The sequence below is a fragment of the Pieris napi genome, chromosome 14 (assembly GCF_905475465.1).
Source record: "Pieris napi chromosome 14, ilPieNapi1.2, whole genome shotgun sequence".
Classification (NCBI taxonomy): domain Eukaryota; kingdom Metazoa; phylum Arthropoda; class Insecta; order Lepidoptera; family Pieridae; genus Pieris; species Pieris napi.
In genome coordinates, this window is record NC_062247.1 from 3,659,357 (window position 1) to 3,675,461 (window position 16,105).

Here is a 16,105-nt window from a genome sequence, read left to right on the forward strand (position 1 = left end):
TAATTACTACAAACTTATAAAAATGTATGCTTGTGAATTCACCTTTACTGCCAGTTCTCAAATCAAGTGCGTAAAGTGGACGAAAAGAACTGGCAGTAAACTCTCTGTCGATCAAATCGTCAATTTTTTTTTACATGTTAGTAAGCATCTGCAACCATACATGTTCCTCATTACATGCATGTGTGTATCTAAACATTCATATATTAGCGTCCCCGAGAGTGAAATTATCAGTCAAAATCTGATTCTAGTATAAGGCACTACAAATATTGAGTTGCCATTTTATTTATTGATCTTACAATATAGTAGGGGGAGCCCTGGGTGCTTAATTTGCAGTTGCAGATAAGCGTCATTGGGTCCTATAGGATTGTGATGATTAGGTGTATACAAGTTTGCAAAAATGTTTTTTTGCCATGGAAATCCTATTAGAATTACGTAAAACATATTCTGACTGAATCTGTAGCTAAATCCCTAAAGGATGAAATAATTTTTTTAAATAATCTAACGAGCGGGCAGCTCACCCCATTCTACTAAGGGTTCATGTATGGTACCTACATAATACATTACACGATGCAATGGTTCCCCATATTTTATCTCTCTTCTTTTAACTTCTTTACTAATGTAAAATACGTGAAGGGATAATGGTCCGAGAGCTGGCACCAATTTTTGGGCAGGTATTTGAGGCAAGCTGAAAACTTGTCACGTACCTCTCCTGTTATATTCCAACACGGAATTGCAGACCTGGCTGGTGAGTAGTGGGGCTAAATCAACCCCTACATTTTTTTAAATATTAATTTTTTTTCCCCAAAAATATATTTGAGGCAATACGCAATTTATATATGTTGCAGTATAATACTTAATAAATACGAAAAAAAATAAGCCAGACAATTTAATCGGGGCTGTAACATTGCCAGACGCGTGCAAATTTTTTTTGCAAAAAATTATAAAAAATGTTTTTGAGGCAGCTTGAAATTTTAATGGAGTGTTATTTATAACTATAAAATAAGATTCCCAAAAAGACAGATCATTTCGGTGGGGCTTTCTACCTGCCAGGTGATCAAACAAATAATGGATGGGTACGGGCCTGTACTACTATAGACAAGCTGTAGTGTGAGAGAGAGCGCATTTCGACAGCTGTCTTCGTTCTTGCTTGCCGCGTTACTATTGGCTCTAGCGAGGCCACAAGGAAAGAGGTATGACAGGAACGTCCGTGATGTATGCGGTAAGGACCGTTAATATATTAAAAAAATAAAATCTTTTAAAAAGATCGTAATAAAACGCAACAATCACAAAAAAGACTTATATTAATTAATGCATTAAGATCTGCATCTGCGCTAACTGGCTGTACGTGTCGCCGGGCATTCTATACGCGATGTTGCCCGCAAACGTGTTTAGCACCTCGGCTTGTTCCCGCAGCCACTCCACTTGCTGAAAAAAGTAATGAAAAAATGTAAATCTGCCAGAAAGTATACAACAATAAACTATATAATTTACTGTCTTGGTAAATTTAAAAATACATGAATTTAAAAAAAAGTGTGTACTTATGTACACGTGTTAGAAGTTATACTTCTTTGGTGTTAAACAAGATTAAAAACTATCAAAAAAATGTATTCTAAGTTTGTAGATAAAACATTAACAATAGAAAAAGGTAAAATGTTGACTATAGTTAACTTCAGGGTGTCAGTGTTTTGTGACGGTGTGCGCGAGATAAAAGTACTAACCCTATAGATATATGCTTTGCTAGCACGAAACCAAATATAGGTCGACGACCAATACTTAGTAAGTAATTTTAATGTATAAATACGAGAGAAAATAGATATTAAGTGGGTTATTGTTTAGTTCTTAATTAAGTGTTGTCACTCTGTTCATTTAAATAAATTATTTTTAAACCAAAAGTTTGTTGCCGTTCCTTTACTTTAAGCATAGTAAAAATTTACTCTTATAATTTTTTCCTAACGCGCCAAAAGAATAATAACTTTAAAAATCAAGTTCAACTATAATAGTATAATTTATTTTATCTAGGTAGGGTTAAACCATTAGGAACAGCCTCTTTTTAATATTAAAAAGGAAAATAGTTTTTTCATACCTGATTAGTAGTATGCGTGGCTACGTGATTTCCACGCAATTTCTGCCTTTGGGCGACCAATATAGTGCAGACAGCCCGAAGAACTGCCGGAAGACAACGCAACAGTTCGCCACGGGCTGCGCGTGCGCCGGACACGCGCGCGTCTAATTCACTCGTACTTAGAGGGACAAGCTCGCACTCGCGGAGACTCTGTAATTGCAAATATATTAATAAACAGAACTTTCTAGAAGAAACGTTCATTTCGCTTAAGCCAGAAAGCTTTGACACATCAAGTTAATTTGACAATATACAGTATAGTTTCTAGATTTACACGGTCAGTGATGGGCTTTGAGTATTGAAAATGTCTTTACGATACGATGTGCCGTTTAAGAAAGAGCGTCAACGAATCCTCTGTCATTTAATGTCCATGGACGGCCATATCTAAAATATGGCGAGGGGGCCGATGGCTGGCCATGCGTCATACTCGTGAACGGGTGCTACTTGTGGTGACTGGTAGGACTTGAATTCGTGTATGCGGTGATGTTAGTTATTTCGACTATGTATTCGCGTGTAGTTTCCACGAGAATGTAAGTGCGTGCTCCTATTTCACTATGCCTACTGCTGATAGAGGACAAATCTTTGTTTTTATTTATTTTATTATTACTATTACTTAAGATGTCATGTGGAATATGGTGTAATGGTTGCAGCTCCTTACAAACGTCGTGTAAAAAAAACATGGCGATTAAAAAAGAGTGGCGGAGAGTTTATAGCCAGTTAGAAGCATTACATATACATTTCTTTTTTTTTGATGTTCATAAGTGTACATTGTGTTACCCATATGATTAAATGATTTTGACTTTTTGACACTTAACACCAGGTGAGCTTCCTGTCCGTTTATATATATACTAGTTTAATATATATATACATAATACAGGCAAAACCGTTTACGACGACATCGTTTAGAACAACATACCGGTTATATTGACCAAAATCAAAAGTCCCGGCTGATTTCTATTGTATAGGTCCTTAATAACAACGTCATCGGCTATTACGACTATCGGTTTTTACGACCAAATATGAGTAGGCCCTTCGATGTCGTTCTAACAGATTTTGATCGATATCTAACAAAACGATGATTTTCATATTTTCAAAACGTCAAATAACCTGCAGCTTAATGCGTAGTAATTTTTCATTAAAAAAGTTGAAAACACAGCCTGATAGAATAAAATTAAACTTGTTCTATGGCTATAATTCTACATTTGGGTCGGAATTAATGAAGCGAATTTAACACACGCTTTAATTAGACACACACACACACACCTGCACGCATTCCTTCGGTAATATTATTGTTTAGCTAAACTTTTAAGTGGCGTTTAGATGCGTTGGAGATTTAAAAAAAGTGTATTTTGTTTAGTAAGCTGTAAGGTTTTCTAAAAAAAAAAATCATTGTTGTGGGCGCGAGGTACTTGCAACGTGCAATTGTTTTCTAAGAAATACAATGAAACAATGGTGGCTCGCAAATCCTTTCAAGTCGAAAATATACACGCAAAATAGATAATAATAATAACAAAAAATATTGGTTGTTTGTAAAGTAGGTTTACGATCGAGATGTTTACGTGATAACGTCTTATTGGTGATATAAGTTTTTGGGAAGTAAGGAATTAATGAAGATAACAATTTTTTCAAATTTTAAATTACATCTATCGTTTTATTCACACTTTTGATGATAAATTTCGGGTGTAAAATGACAAGTTTACTTATTCGACTATGATATACATTTTTCTTCATACATTCACGGAATGACTGGCAGCGCTCGAGATGAGACGGGAGATCGGTCCGTCTCTCTCTCGTTATACCTGCGATCGCGCTCGTGAGGTTTTGGTGTGACACAAGTTTCTGAACATGTCACCCGACTAAAACGATTTTAAAGACGTTATCACGTCAAAAAACATTTTTTCTATATTTCGGAATTTTATTACCTCGAGGGCTCCCTCATAGTTGTCACTGTGGAACTGGTCGAAGAAGGTCATCAGTTTGCAGAGCTTGGTGTACGCTTCCACTAGTGATGCTGGGAGATTGGCGTCTGTGCTTCGAAGGCGCTTTGAGACCTAGAGATTGAGAGCATATACTCATATTATACAGAGGAAATATTTTAATTAATGTTGATTTAACACTTCGTTGCAATAAGTACAAATTATAATAATTAAATAATATTAAGAGTTTCTGAGCGATCAATTCCAAGAAAAAAATACTATATAAAAAATAAAGAAAAGAACAAAACAAGTAATTTTATTTATTTGTTTCAAATAAATAATGAACCAATTTCCACATTTTAATTAAATGGTAGGAAGGACGTTCAAAAAATTTGGAAATAATATTATAGCCTTATAAATTTTCTTGAAATGAGCATGGCCGACCGCTAGTTAATAAAATATTTATAATTATTACTCCCAATTTTTCTTCTTTTTTGTTACTTGGATGTTATATTCAAATTATAGTTAAAAATATTTAAAAAAGCCAATGTATAAAATAATACTTAGGTGAAAAATATCTATAGTTAATTACTTTTAGACATTTTAACCATATTATAATTATTTCTGGCATTTTTTTGCTAAAAATGAATATTAAGTGAAATTGAAAGTTTCTGATCACAGTAAATGACACCCAGTTATTTTTTGTCGTCTAAATTTAATTTGTATATGTAATAACATCTATTCTATCTTTAATATAAAAACCAAAATTGGTTTGTTCGAGAATGGCTAGACTCATTTTCATGATTTATTATTTATATAAATATTAAAAATCCAATAAAATATGTTCATGGGTTTCGTGACTGTTGTCTTAGGCTGTAAGAAGCCGCGACAGATAGTATTACATTAAAAGATCTCCAAACCTGTTCAGCGAGAACCGAAAGCCGTTCCCGCAGCCCTCCAGCCCCACCCCCACTGTTGACGACTTGTGCCAACAAGGTGCAGAATAGATCCAGAACACGCTCTAAGTTCTGAAAAATTTAAAAGCTGGTAAAAATTCGACTCCAGACTCATTTAGGTAAACATTCTGTGTGATTTAAACAGTGCATAGTAAATTTGATCTAAAAAATACGTCGAAGTGATAAAGGTTTCACTCCTTTTAATAGGTTAATTTTGTTTAAGATACTGAGAAAACTTTAAGTAAATCATGAGCTTCAAATAAAAAAATCGATAAGAAAATAAATAATATAATAAAACCAACCTATGTAACGTTTTTTTTTATTTCTAATATCAACAGCTGATAGCTTTGGGGGCGTCCATAAATTACGTGAGGTGTTTTTTTTAATTTTCTGTACCTCCCTCCCCCCTCGTGAGATTTCGTGAGATTTTATTCAACCCCCTCCCCCAACCCCAATCTCACGTGAGATTTTTAAAATGTCGGTTTCATACGTAAACGCGTAAGAAGCTATCTTTTCGAAGAGCTCAAAAACAAAATAACTCAAATGTTAAGCGTTTAGGTATGGAGTTAGCGGGAAGTTGCAGAGATGGCCTTTAGGGTCAACCGTTTTCCAAATTTTTTTTTCAATCAGAAAAAAAATGCGCGATATTTGCCGAGACCCCCCCTCTCTCCAACGTAAGATTAAATGAGATTTGACTCGACCCCCTCCCCCCCTTAAACAACTCACGTAATTTATGGACGCCCCCTTGGAGATATAAACTACAAAAAATAAAGCGAGATATTTCGTCAAATTTAACACTGCTTAAAAGTTAATAAAAGGAATAAAATTAAAAATACTAATTGGGTCTCTGATCTAACAAAGAGATTCTAAACTATTTGAAGATAATTTTTTTTTATTTCATATTCATATAATTAATTTATTAAAATTTATTTAAACCTCTTACCCCAGCAATGTCATACATGGTGATGGCATCTTCAAACAGCCCTTTGTTAACCAGTTCCTCTGCGACATTCAGTGCTATAACCTGGAAAAGAGCAGAAAGCTACTTAGAAAATTCAAAAAAATCTAAAAAGTTAGATTTTTTTAAGACAATTTATTGCAGCTTCACCCGTAGATTTCGTGTATTGAGACCTCTTCATCAATAATCGTTATATCATCATTAGTGACTGTATAAAAATCCGTTCAGTACTCTTTGAGTTTAACATACAGACTTCATTTTATATGTAATCCGAATTATATTATTTACAGAACTTTAACATAAGTATAATATAAAATTTTTTAGAACACGCAATCTTAGTGTACCAACGAAATTTTAAAGATTTATCATAGATGCGGCTAAGACCTATATGGGGATGTAACTAGCCCCGCGAACTTCGTTTCGACTTAATAATTTAATTAAATTATAAAATCTATAAAAACCCCAAGAGTTCAAGGAATAAATAAAAAAATTGGTCCAGCCATCTTCGAGTTTTGAGCTTAGCAACATATTTTGCGATAAATTATTTATAAAGATTCCGATAGAAGCATAATCATTTTTCTTTTATTTAATCTTAGTTACATAAAAAAACAAATAACGGCCTTATCGCTAACAAGCGATCACCTTCAGGCAACCAAATTAGTTAATACAGTTTTAAATAAAATGATACCTTAGTATCAATATGGGAATTGTTGAACTGATCAAGAAGACCCGTCGAGCGAATTCCCGTCAGGTCCATTCGACCGAAGATCAGCTCATAATCTCTTGATTCGAGAGCCAATTCGGAACAACAACACATGAAGAGATTTTTTCCGCTCGGGTCCTTTAAGTTCCTGAAAATATTTTATTTTAACTCATTTAGACGGGTTTAGACGTTTCATTTTTAGCAAATAATTTTGTAAAAATTAAAGGACAAACCAGAGACAAATTTGAAAAGAAATCATCTCAAAGTAACTAAAATCAAATCAACACATACATAAATTCCCATGCTCCACCGAAACGGCTCGGCCGATTCTTATGAAATTTTGTATGCATATTGAGTAAGTCTGAGAATCGGCTACTATCTATCTTTCAAACCCTTAAGTGATAAAGAGTGTCCACCCCAAAATTTTTTTTTAATTTTTAGACCATTTTTTTTTTGAAACAACATACAGAAATACATACAACCCCTAATTTTCACCCCTCTACGATCAACACCTATTTTTTATTATAGTAGATAGCTATTTTTATTGAACTAAAAATGATTCCTAGAAATAATATAAATGGCAAAACGACGTTTGCCGGGTCAGCTAGATTTTATATAAAAAAAATACCTTAAGAAGTAATAATAATGTAAGGCATCCGATGGGTCCGTTAATTCGAACTTTCTCACGTAAAGCAGTAAAAGCCGGGCCAAGTTCAACCGACGGAGGGGTATGGGGTCATCTGTGTCTACCGATACTGGGAACACATAAACACATAATTTATATCACAAAAATATACAACAAAAAATGTGAATGGGCACGGTCATACTTATAAAAAACAGTAAATAATCTAAACAATAAAAAAACTATAATAATATACATACATGCACAGGTTATAAAAATGAAGAAAAAAAAGGTGCGTGTACTTATGTACGCGCGTAAGAAGTTATACTTCTTTGGCTTTCTTTATTTTTTTTAAATATTTAACGTTAATAATTTAATAATATTTAATATTTGGTTATATTATTCAATTATTAATTAATATTATCAGTTTTGTATCGCGCAGCCCGGACATACAACGACCAATATTTAAGCCTTGACCTGTTTAAGCTGTCGCGGAATATGATTAAAAGGAGTATTAAGAATATCCATAGCGCAAAATCACCTGCATCATGAGCATACCACACATACACACCTTCACGTACTTACCCTCACTTTCACACCATCACACAACACAGCCAAATTAGGTATTATTTAGTTGAAAGTATTGAATAATTTTGTTTTTTGTTTGTTTGAATTTGTAAATTTTTGAACCTTTTTGTAGTAAAATATTATGTATTCCATCTCTGGCTATATTTTCAGTGTAACTGTTTGTTATTATATATAATTTGTGTTAGCTGTAGGATTACGAAATAAATAAATAATAATAATTAATATTAATAATTATTTATTATTTTATTATATTATTCATTCAATTTAATAACTAGGTATGTTTGATAACCTTTTAACTAAGTAACAATAGGTCTTTGTAAAAAAGCATTGCTAAATTTCTTTGAAAAGATAATAAAAATTCCTTTATTTGTTTAAAAGGTACTACAAAGGCCATTATGGTCATTCAAAATTCTTGGCATAGCTGCTAACCTCACGCATATTCTATTTCTTTTTACTTGTAGATTATCTTATTCCCATCTCGCCCGCGCACGCTCGGCGCCCGGCTGGTTTACAAAGAATTCGTTTGTGGGCAACTTCATTCTGTTAATTTTGTGTCACGGTGCGCGCGCATCGTAAAATTTCACTCGCATAAATTTTTCATAACGCGCTAAAGAAGTATAACTTCAAAAACGTGTTTTTGGTACAATGTACTAAGTAGATTCTTAAAAGAATACCTAGTCTACACGAAAAACTGAGCATTCCACAACAGTGAAGGAGGAATTATAACATATATTAAGTCCGAGATATTTGGAATTGAAAGACAAATTAACGTTAGTTTTATTTTTTAAATTACTGTTATTGGTCCCAAAGCCACCAACTACTAGTACGGGCCTTGTAAGAGAAATGACATATGTGCATAGTCATATGTGGAACAAATAGAATGCAAGAACAGTCTTCTTCAATAGGGACTCCCTGACTATAAGTAGTACTATTAGAGACTTTCTTATGCTAAATAATAGGGTAGAATTAATTTAAAAAAAAAGGGTGCGTGTACTTATGTACGCGCTTAAGAAGTTTTACTTCTTTGGCATTATTAAAAATAGTTTTTGATTGCATACAAATAATTAATTACAATTAAATAATCAAAGACTGAAAAAGGAGTCATTATAGTCAATTAAGTTCAGTTTACATTTAAAAAATTAAATAAATAATTATTTATTATTAGTCTCTTACATTAAGTGTAACATAAATTCTATTTAGTTAAAAGTATATATTATTATATATTTAGAACATCTCTACCAAACACTAAGATGTATGCATGTATAGCTTTGGCAGTATTGCACAATATAAAATTAATAAATTTCTTTGAAAAAATAATTAAAACTCCTTATTTGTTTAAAAAGTAAATGACAAATGTCATTATGGTCATTCTTGGCATACGAACTTCACGCATATTCTATTTCTTTTTACTTGTAGATTGTCTTATTCCTATCTCGCTCGCGCACGCTATAATCACACTCCCAATTTTGTGTCACAGGTGCGCGCGCATCGTAAAATTTCACTCTCATCAATTTTTCATAACGCGCCTAAAGAAGTATAACTTCAATAACCTTTTATTGGAGTAAGTCTAAACATCAGTCTATGATCAATTTAACGGAGGTGAAACCACAGGTTTCAATAGTCAATACTTACAAAGGGGTGCTTGTACATTTCTTGGAGTCCCCAACATGTATCCATCGTGAAGAGCTAATGCCATATGGACTCCGTGGACTTGATATCTAAAGAATAGAGTATTCAAAATTATGGTTTATCTTAGATATGCATACTTCTAAATATATAAAAAACTACTATTATAAACAAAATATAATACACTGAAATTAAAACAACAAGGCGATATATTTAGTTTGTAAGCATATAAAATAACATATTTTTTTATAAGACCCAAAAAACAAAGTTAATGACAGATTAAAATAATAGCCCGGTCAATCTAGACCAAAAAATGAGAGTGAAGGTACATAAAGTCCCAACAAGCTGAAAAACTTACACTTTTGCTGAAAAAAAATTGACCAGACTATATGTTATGTGTGTATTAATTAAGGTCTCACAGCTCAAACTGTTGTTTAATCCTGAGGTCAAATCTTGACAAAACAATTATTTCAGGTCAGTCATACTGGCGTAGAAAAATAAAAAAGTGTGTGTGTACAAAGTACACATGTCAGAAGTGAAACTTCTGTGGCAAACTAATCTTTAAGTGTTGTTCATATTTATACAAATCTAAAAGTTTAGATTTCCGATACTTAGAGGGACGGAAAAAGGAATAATATAATGTATGTTAATACATAATAATAATATATGTTAGGAATTTAATGTATTTAATTGTCATTAAAATATTAAGTGTCGAATAATAACTAATAAATAATAAATAAAAACGTGACGATTTGCTACAAAATTTCTCCCATACGTCGATAAAGAACTTTCATTCCAACGCCGATAAAGAAGTTTGTCTTCAAAAAGCAACATGGCGCGTAACCGAAAAATGTGACGCGTAACGAAAAAATGTGACGCGTAACGAAAAATGTTACACTAAATTTTTTTCCAACCCCGATAAAGAAGTTTCACTTCAATAAATCATATAAAATACTTACATATTAATGCGTTTTGGGATAATTTAAAAAAATAAAATTATTCTAATAATGACTAAATAACTTAACTATTTCAATAATTACCTAGGAATCCTAGAAAGGAACTCTATAGCCGGCTCAAACTGTCCAGTTAAAGTCAACACTTGGAAGTACACCAGCGGCTTCTCATAAGCGTGGTAATGTGTCTCACCTAGAAATAATATTTTAATTATAGTTTTGTCAATAAGATTAGTTTCATCGTTGATCAATCTAATATATATAAAATTCTCGTGTCGCGGTGTTTGTGGTTTAACTCCTCGGAAACGGCTCGACCGATTCTCATGAAATTTTGTGTGCATATTGGGTATGTCTGAGAATCGGACAACCTCTATTTTTCATCCCCCTAAATGTTAAGGGTAGTCCACCCCTAAATATATATTTTTTATTTTTAGATATTTTTTTCTGTTTTTATTAGATACAACCCCTAACTTTCACCCCTCTACGATCAACCCCTATTTTTTTATTATAAATGACATACATGGCAAAACGACGTTTGCCCGGTCAGCTAGTAATTTTATAGTTTTCATTAAATATTCGTAATTTTTTCTATTTCTTATTCATGATCATATTTTTTAAACCATGTATTTATAATTAAAGTTAGATCCTACAATAAATAAAATATTTTGTGTTTTCATCGTTATCTCGGACGCGGTGAAATTTTACGCTATTAAAATAATTAAGCGTGAAAATCACATAATAGTCCATTTAACGCTAAAAAATAATATCTTGATTCAATTAGGACAAATTACTTTAATTTAAGATAATTTTTAATCTACACTAACCACCGATTTTGAAATTTCTTTTACCACAACAAAGCTACGTTATTTGTGAGTGTCAACTCACAATATAATATATTGATCTAAAAAAATTAAATCTGAACATTTTTAACGATTTTTCGTGGTAGTCCGTTTTCCAGACTGAGAAAAACGAAGTCATTTTTTATGGCTACTGCCTTAGACATATGAGTGTCACATTGAGTGTGTGTGACATTGAGTCACAAACTATTCCTCAATATATTTGTCAGTTAGTTCGAGATAAACTATTAATAATAAATATATTACTAAATTTTTTGTAGGAATCCTTGAAAATGCATTTAGTTATTAAGCATAGACAATGTGTGGGTAATATGTGTAAAAAAGTAACGAATTACTGTTGACGTAATCACCAATTAATAAGTTTCCAATCAATTCAATTCCCCCCCCCCCATAGTGCCATATCTAGAATGATATAGTTGCCCTTCCTAAGCCGAAGCTGATCGCTCCTAATAAAGCCATAAAATACCAACCATATTCTTCCAATATCAGCTTCTGTAGATCTGAGTATGAGAATGACTCGGATTCGTTAGTTGATTTCGTTTTTATAATAGATAGCTTTAGCCAGAGATAGTCATCTGCAGTTTTAGCTACTTCTGTATGTTCGTCAGTCACATCACAGCAACCTACTATACAATATACCTAAAAATTACGAATTAATAAGATTTGGAGGCAAGTTTTAATTAAAAGATAAATACGGTACAAAATCTAAGTGTCAATAAGTTAAATATATTTAATAAAAATTAAGCCAAAAATATTTGACTTTGTTTTACAGCATAAGAGAAACACATGTCTTCTGTATATTAGAACTACTATTATAATATATTTTCCGCCCAAAATAAAAATAATCGTAAAATTTTGAATTTGGGAGCGTTCAAGTATTACGTAACGTATTTTTGGAGGAGGGGGTCCTTTTGTGAAACGTTACGATGCGGGGCGGGGATTAAATTACGCGTTATTGTTAATATTTTTTTCGACTTACACCACATAATAGTAACTTAAGAGTCACTAGGTGGTCACGAAACGTTTTACTATACTTGGGTACTGAAAAACGTTACGGCGAGTTACATGGGGGGGGAGTCCAATAAAAATTGCGTTACGTAATACTTTAATTGCTCCCTTTACCGGTAAATTTGATAAATCGTAAAAGCATTTTAAGTATCACTTCACTAGTTCGTTGTAAAACCTAAAACACCTTATTTAAATAGTTTTCATTTACAAGTTTATTTGAAATTGAGATCTATATTTGGTAAAAAAACTCACAGCGCGTTTGTATGGATCAGTCGAGTTCCGCACTTGTATTCTGTATTGAAAATTGATGGCCGTCTGTAATTTTTCACTGAGAGCCTTCTCGGGGTTCCTCATATGTTCTTCTAGAGCTGCTATAAATTCTTCATGCTCTCGTCTAAAAACATTTAATAAACATCATACTACAAACCAAGTCTCTGTATGTTGCCTGGTGCATCTCCGGGGAAATAGCCAATAACAGACAGCCTACTTTGACCGTAAGACTTAATTTTCCTAAAGCCAGCTGTGTGTTACATGCATGGGGATAGGCCCCAGTAGAAAAATCTATTTTTGTATCAAGATATTTTAAGTTCTGACTGTATTATTCAATTTGTTTAGCAAATTCCAGGTGAAACAACGGGCACCAACTAGTTAATAAATAAGTAGGTAATGTTTTGGTGTTTTTTTTTTCTCGCAAGCACATAAGGGTCCCCGCACACGGGCCACCGGCCACAACCTCTCTCCGATGCCTCAGATAAGCTGAAGTCGACGGTAACGCACGCACGTAGTCTGTGGTTCATATAGGTAGATAAATATGGATATATAATTATTTATATCAGAAATACAATCTCTTCCTGCGATGTGGGACTCAAAAAGTGATAGTTTTAGTAATAGAGGAGAAAAATGTATAGTTCAATGGTTGTCGATTACGGACCTGTCGTGGTGAGGGGATATTTAATGTCTTTCTGTGTATTCAATAAATATGGTTTCGTCTTCTACGACTGTAACAGTAACTGTCGCCGCACACGAACCACACGCGACAGCCACAAACGCCGCCACGAGAAGCTAGAAGCGGCTACAAAGGTAGCTGAAGCGCGCGACAGCTACTTGTGGCTGGTGGTCGACACTTGCGGTCGGTGACTGCTACTTTTTTTAACCCTTGCCTGCAGTATCATAATGGACTCTGACGAAGAAGGTTTAATTGCGCTACTTTTGATAAAAAGACGTCGTCGTAGAAGACGAAACCGTAGTTATTGGATACACAGAAAGACATTAAATATCCCCTCACCACAACAGGTCGGTAATCGACAACCATTGAACTATACATGATGAAGCATTTGGCCTCAGTGAAAATATGATGAGGCCATATTCTGGAAAATATTTGGAAAATTAAAAATAAAACTATCACTTTTTGAATCCCAAATCGCAGGACGGGATTGTATCTCTGATATAAATAATTCTATATCCATATTTATCTACCTATATGAAACACAGACTACGTGCGTGCGTTACCGTCGACTTCAGGTTAACTGAGGTAAGGGAGAGAGGGGCGCGGAATCGCACGAGTGGCGTGTGGCGGCTTTTTGTGTCGGCGTTTAGTGGCCGGTGCGAGCCACAAGAAGCAAGCTGCGACGATTTGTAGCGTGTGGCCGCCACCGGCGCCACTGTGTGCGGCGAGTCCATATAAAATGTATGAAAACTACAGGAAATATGCCAGTGGCGGCGTTTTGTGGTTGTGGCCGGTGGCCCATGTGCGGGGACCCTTAGTCATCTACATCAAATACATACCCAGCTTTCCTCAAACAATGTAAAGCAGCACTTGCATCACCACTTCGTAAACAGTAATACACCATAGGCCAAAGTGGCCTATCATCAATGACACCATCAGTAAGGCCTTGGGCACCCTGGCCCTGTAAGCGCAGCCCTACAAATCCTCGTACAAGAGGGAAAGTTCCAGGCTCACCTCCTCTCATTGCTGCTGCTGGGTTGGACCGAACAACATCACTCATGTATTGTTTGTATCTGGAACATTATTGTGTGCATAAAAATATAATAAAAACTGGCAAATAATTCAAAGATAATGTTGCGTTCTTCTAAGTTATTCTGATATGAGTTAAACAAACACAATAAACATTGTGCCAGTATGACCAATTGCATTTCTATTAAAATCAACTTAAATCCATATAATACTGTTCACCAAAAAGTAGGTTTTCAGTTTGACAGTTTGGGTCAATATTTGTGTTTGGTGTTTCTCTTCCATGCATAGAATTGGTAAAATTTACTAAAACACTATTATCAAGTTACTTTTTTAACATAATCTAATGGTTTAATTTCTTACAATTTGATTGGTGCTTTTGATATGCTATCAACACCTTATTTATTTTTATTTACAATATATTAAAAATATTGATTTGATTACACAATTCTGCACATACCTCTTCTCCAAATACTTTTTCCCTTGTGCAATCAAACACTGTTGAATTGTAGGATTCCCTCTTGCCTTTAATGGATCTTCATCTCTTACAAGAGCAGGTATATTTGACATTGTCTTAATAATTTCCCACATCTCTTTAACTTTCTGAAATTATTTAATAGAAAGTACCTTTAACAACTACTATGTAATATTTATTTATAATTAAGCACTTATTTAGGGAGGAATTGAGCTGTTATATGTTATGTGACACTCTTACAAATCCAAGAAACTTGTAAGTGTTGCCACTCAGACGCATACTTCCAACTATGATTATTCATAAGAGAAATTTATACAATTTGTGTACTACTTGTGGAATCTAAGCATGGCAACAGTACTTACTGGGTCATTAAATTCATCAGCAACTTGTGCAAACTTTTGATGAAGAGCTGTCCTTGATTTTGCTCCTTGAAAGACAAGTTTATTATACTGCTGCACTTGTCTTGCATAAGCTGCTTCTATACTGTCTAACATGGAATGACCAAACTTCTTTGGAGTATCAGCAATACTGGGAGTTTCAGGAGCTCTCTTCAAGTCCAACCAATTCTGAGATGGCCCAATCATAGCATTCATAAGCTTTATTTTTTCTTTGTTCCATTCTGATAGCATGTGTTCCCATTTTTGGTCTTCTGTTGTTTGCAATGACTAAAATGTTTATTGATTTTAATTTTCCTATTAAGGTTTTGAGTAGATGATATAACCAACAAACAACAAAACCTCAAAAGACTATTAGGGAAGGTCCATACCATAGTAAAGACACTTAAATATTCCATACATCCATAAGTCTGTACACTATACTGAATAAAACATTAAATGTACTTACATTTTTGTTGACTTCATCAATTAATGACAAAATTGCATTCTCCCGTTCATTTTTAAGAAAACTTTCAATATCGGAATCTGCAATTGGTTGCAATGGCTCAAATGTCCTCTTAGAAGATAAAGTTTCTAATTTCTGAGATATTTGCTGCAAATCAATTCCTTTAGACCCAAACAATAGATGGCTGTAAGAACGTTATAAAAATTTAAGAAAATAGATTACATACAACGCAGAAAAATGTTACATATTTTATAACTAAACTTACGCCTGAATATCATTGGAGCCGGATTGAATAACTCTTGAATATAGCTCGTGTGAAGCTTCCAATACTTGGCCTAAAGATCTTTCAACTCTTGGAAGGTCTTCATTCCCCTCTATCTCTGTTGTTAATTGTTCAGCTTGTTGTAAAAGTTTACTAAAATCATCATCAGCCATCGTATAGGTTATGTTTTCTGAGTTATTGAAGTACCGTTTATATTTAAAAAATCTTTTGAAATTAAAGAAACATTAAT

General features: G+C 33.7%; 1 protein-coding gene across 1 annotated transcript; it reads right to left on the minus strand.

The window, feature by feature from the left end:
- Nucleotides 1-1,283: 1,283 nt before the first annotated feature.
- On the minus strand, nucleotides 1,284-16,054 carry LOC125056061 (nuclear pore complex protein Nup93-like). Its single transcript, XM_047658929.1, has 16 exons — nucleotides 15,859-16,054; nucleotides 15,597-15,777; nucleotides 15,116-15,418; nucleotides 14,739-14,881; nucleotides 14,092-14,325; nucleotides 12,559-12,700; nucleotides 11,769-11,937; nucleotides 10,529-10,634; nucleotides 9,495-9,580; nucleotides 7,281-7,407; nucleotides 6,638-6,800; nucleotides 5,935-6,015; nucleotides 4,956-5,063; nucleotides 4,042-4,170; nucleotides 2,084-2,272; nucleotides 1,284-1,425 (listed from the first exon to the last, which is right to left on the minus strand). The coding sequence occupies exons 1-16, from the start codon at nucleotides 16,026-16,028 to the stop codon at nucleotides 1,306-1,308; spliced, it is 2,451 nt and encodes an 816-aa protein (XP_047514885.1). The 5' UTR covers nucleotides 16,029-16,054; the 3' UTR covers nucleotides 1,284-1,305.
- Nucleotides 16,055-16,105: the final 51 nt, after the last annotated feature.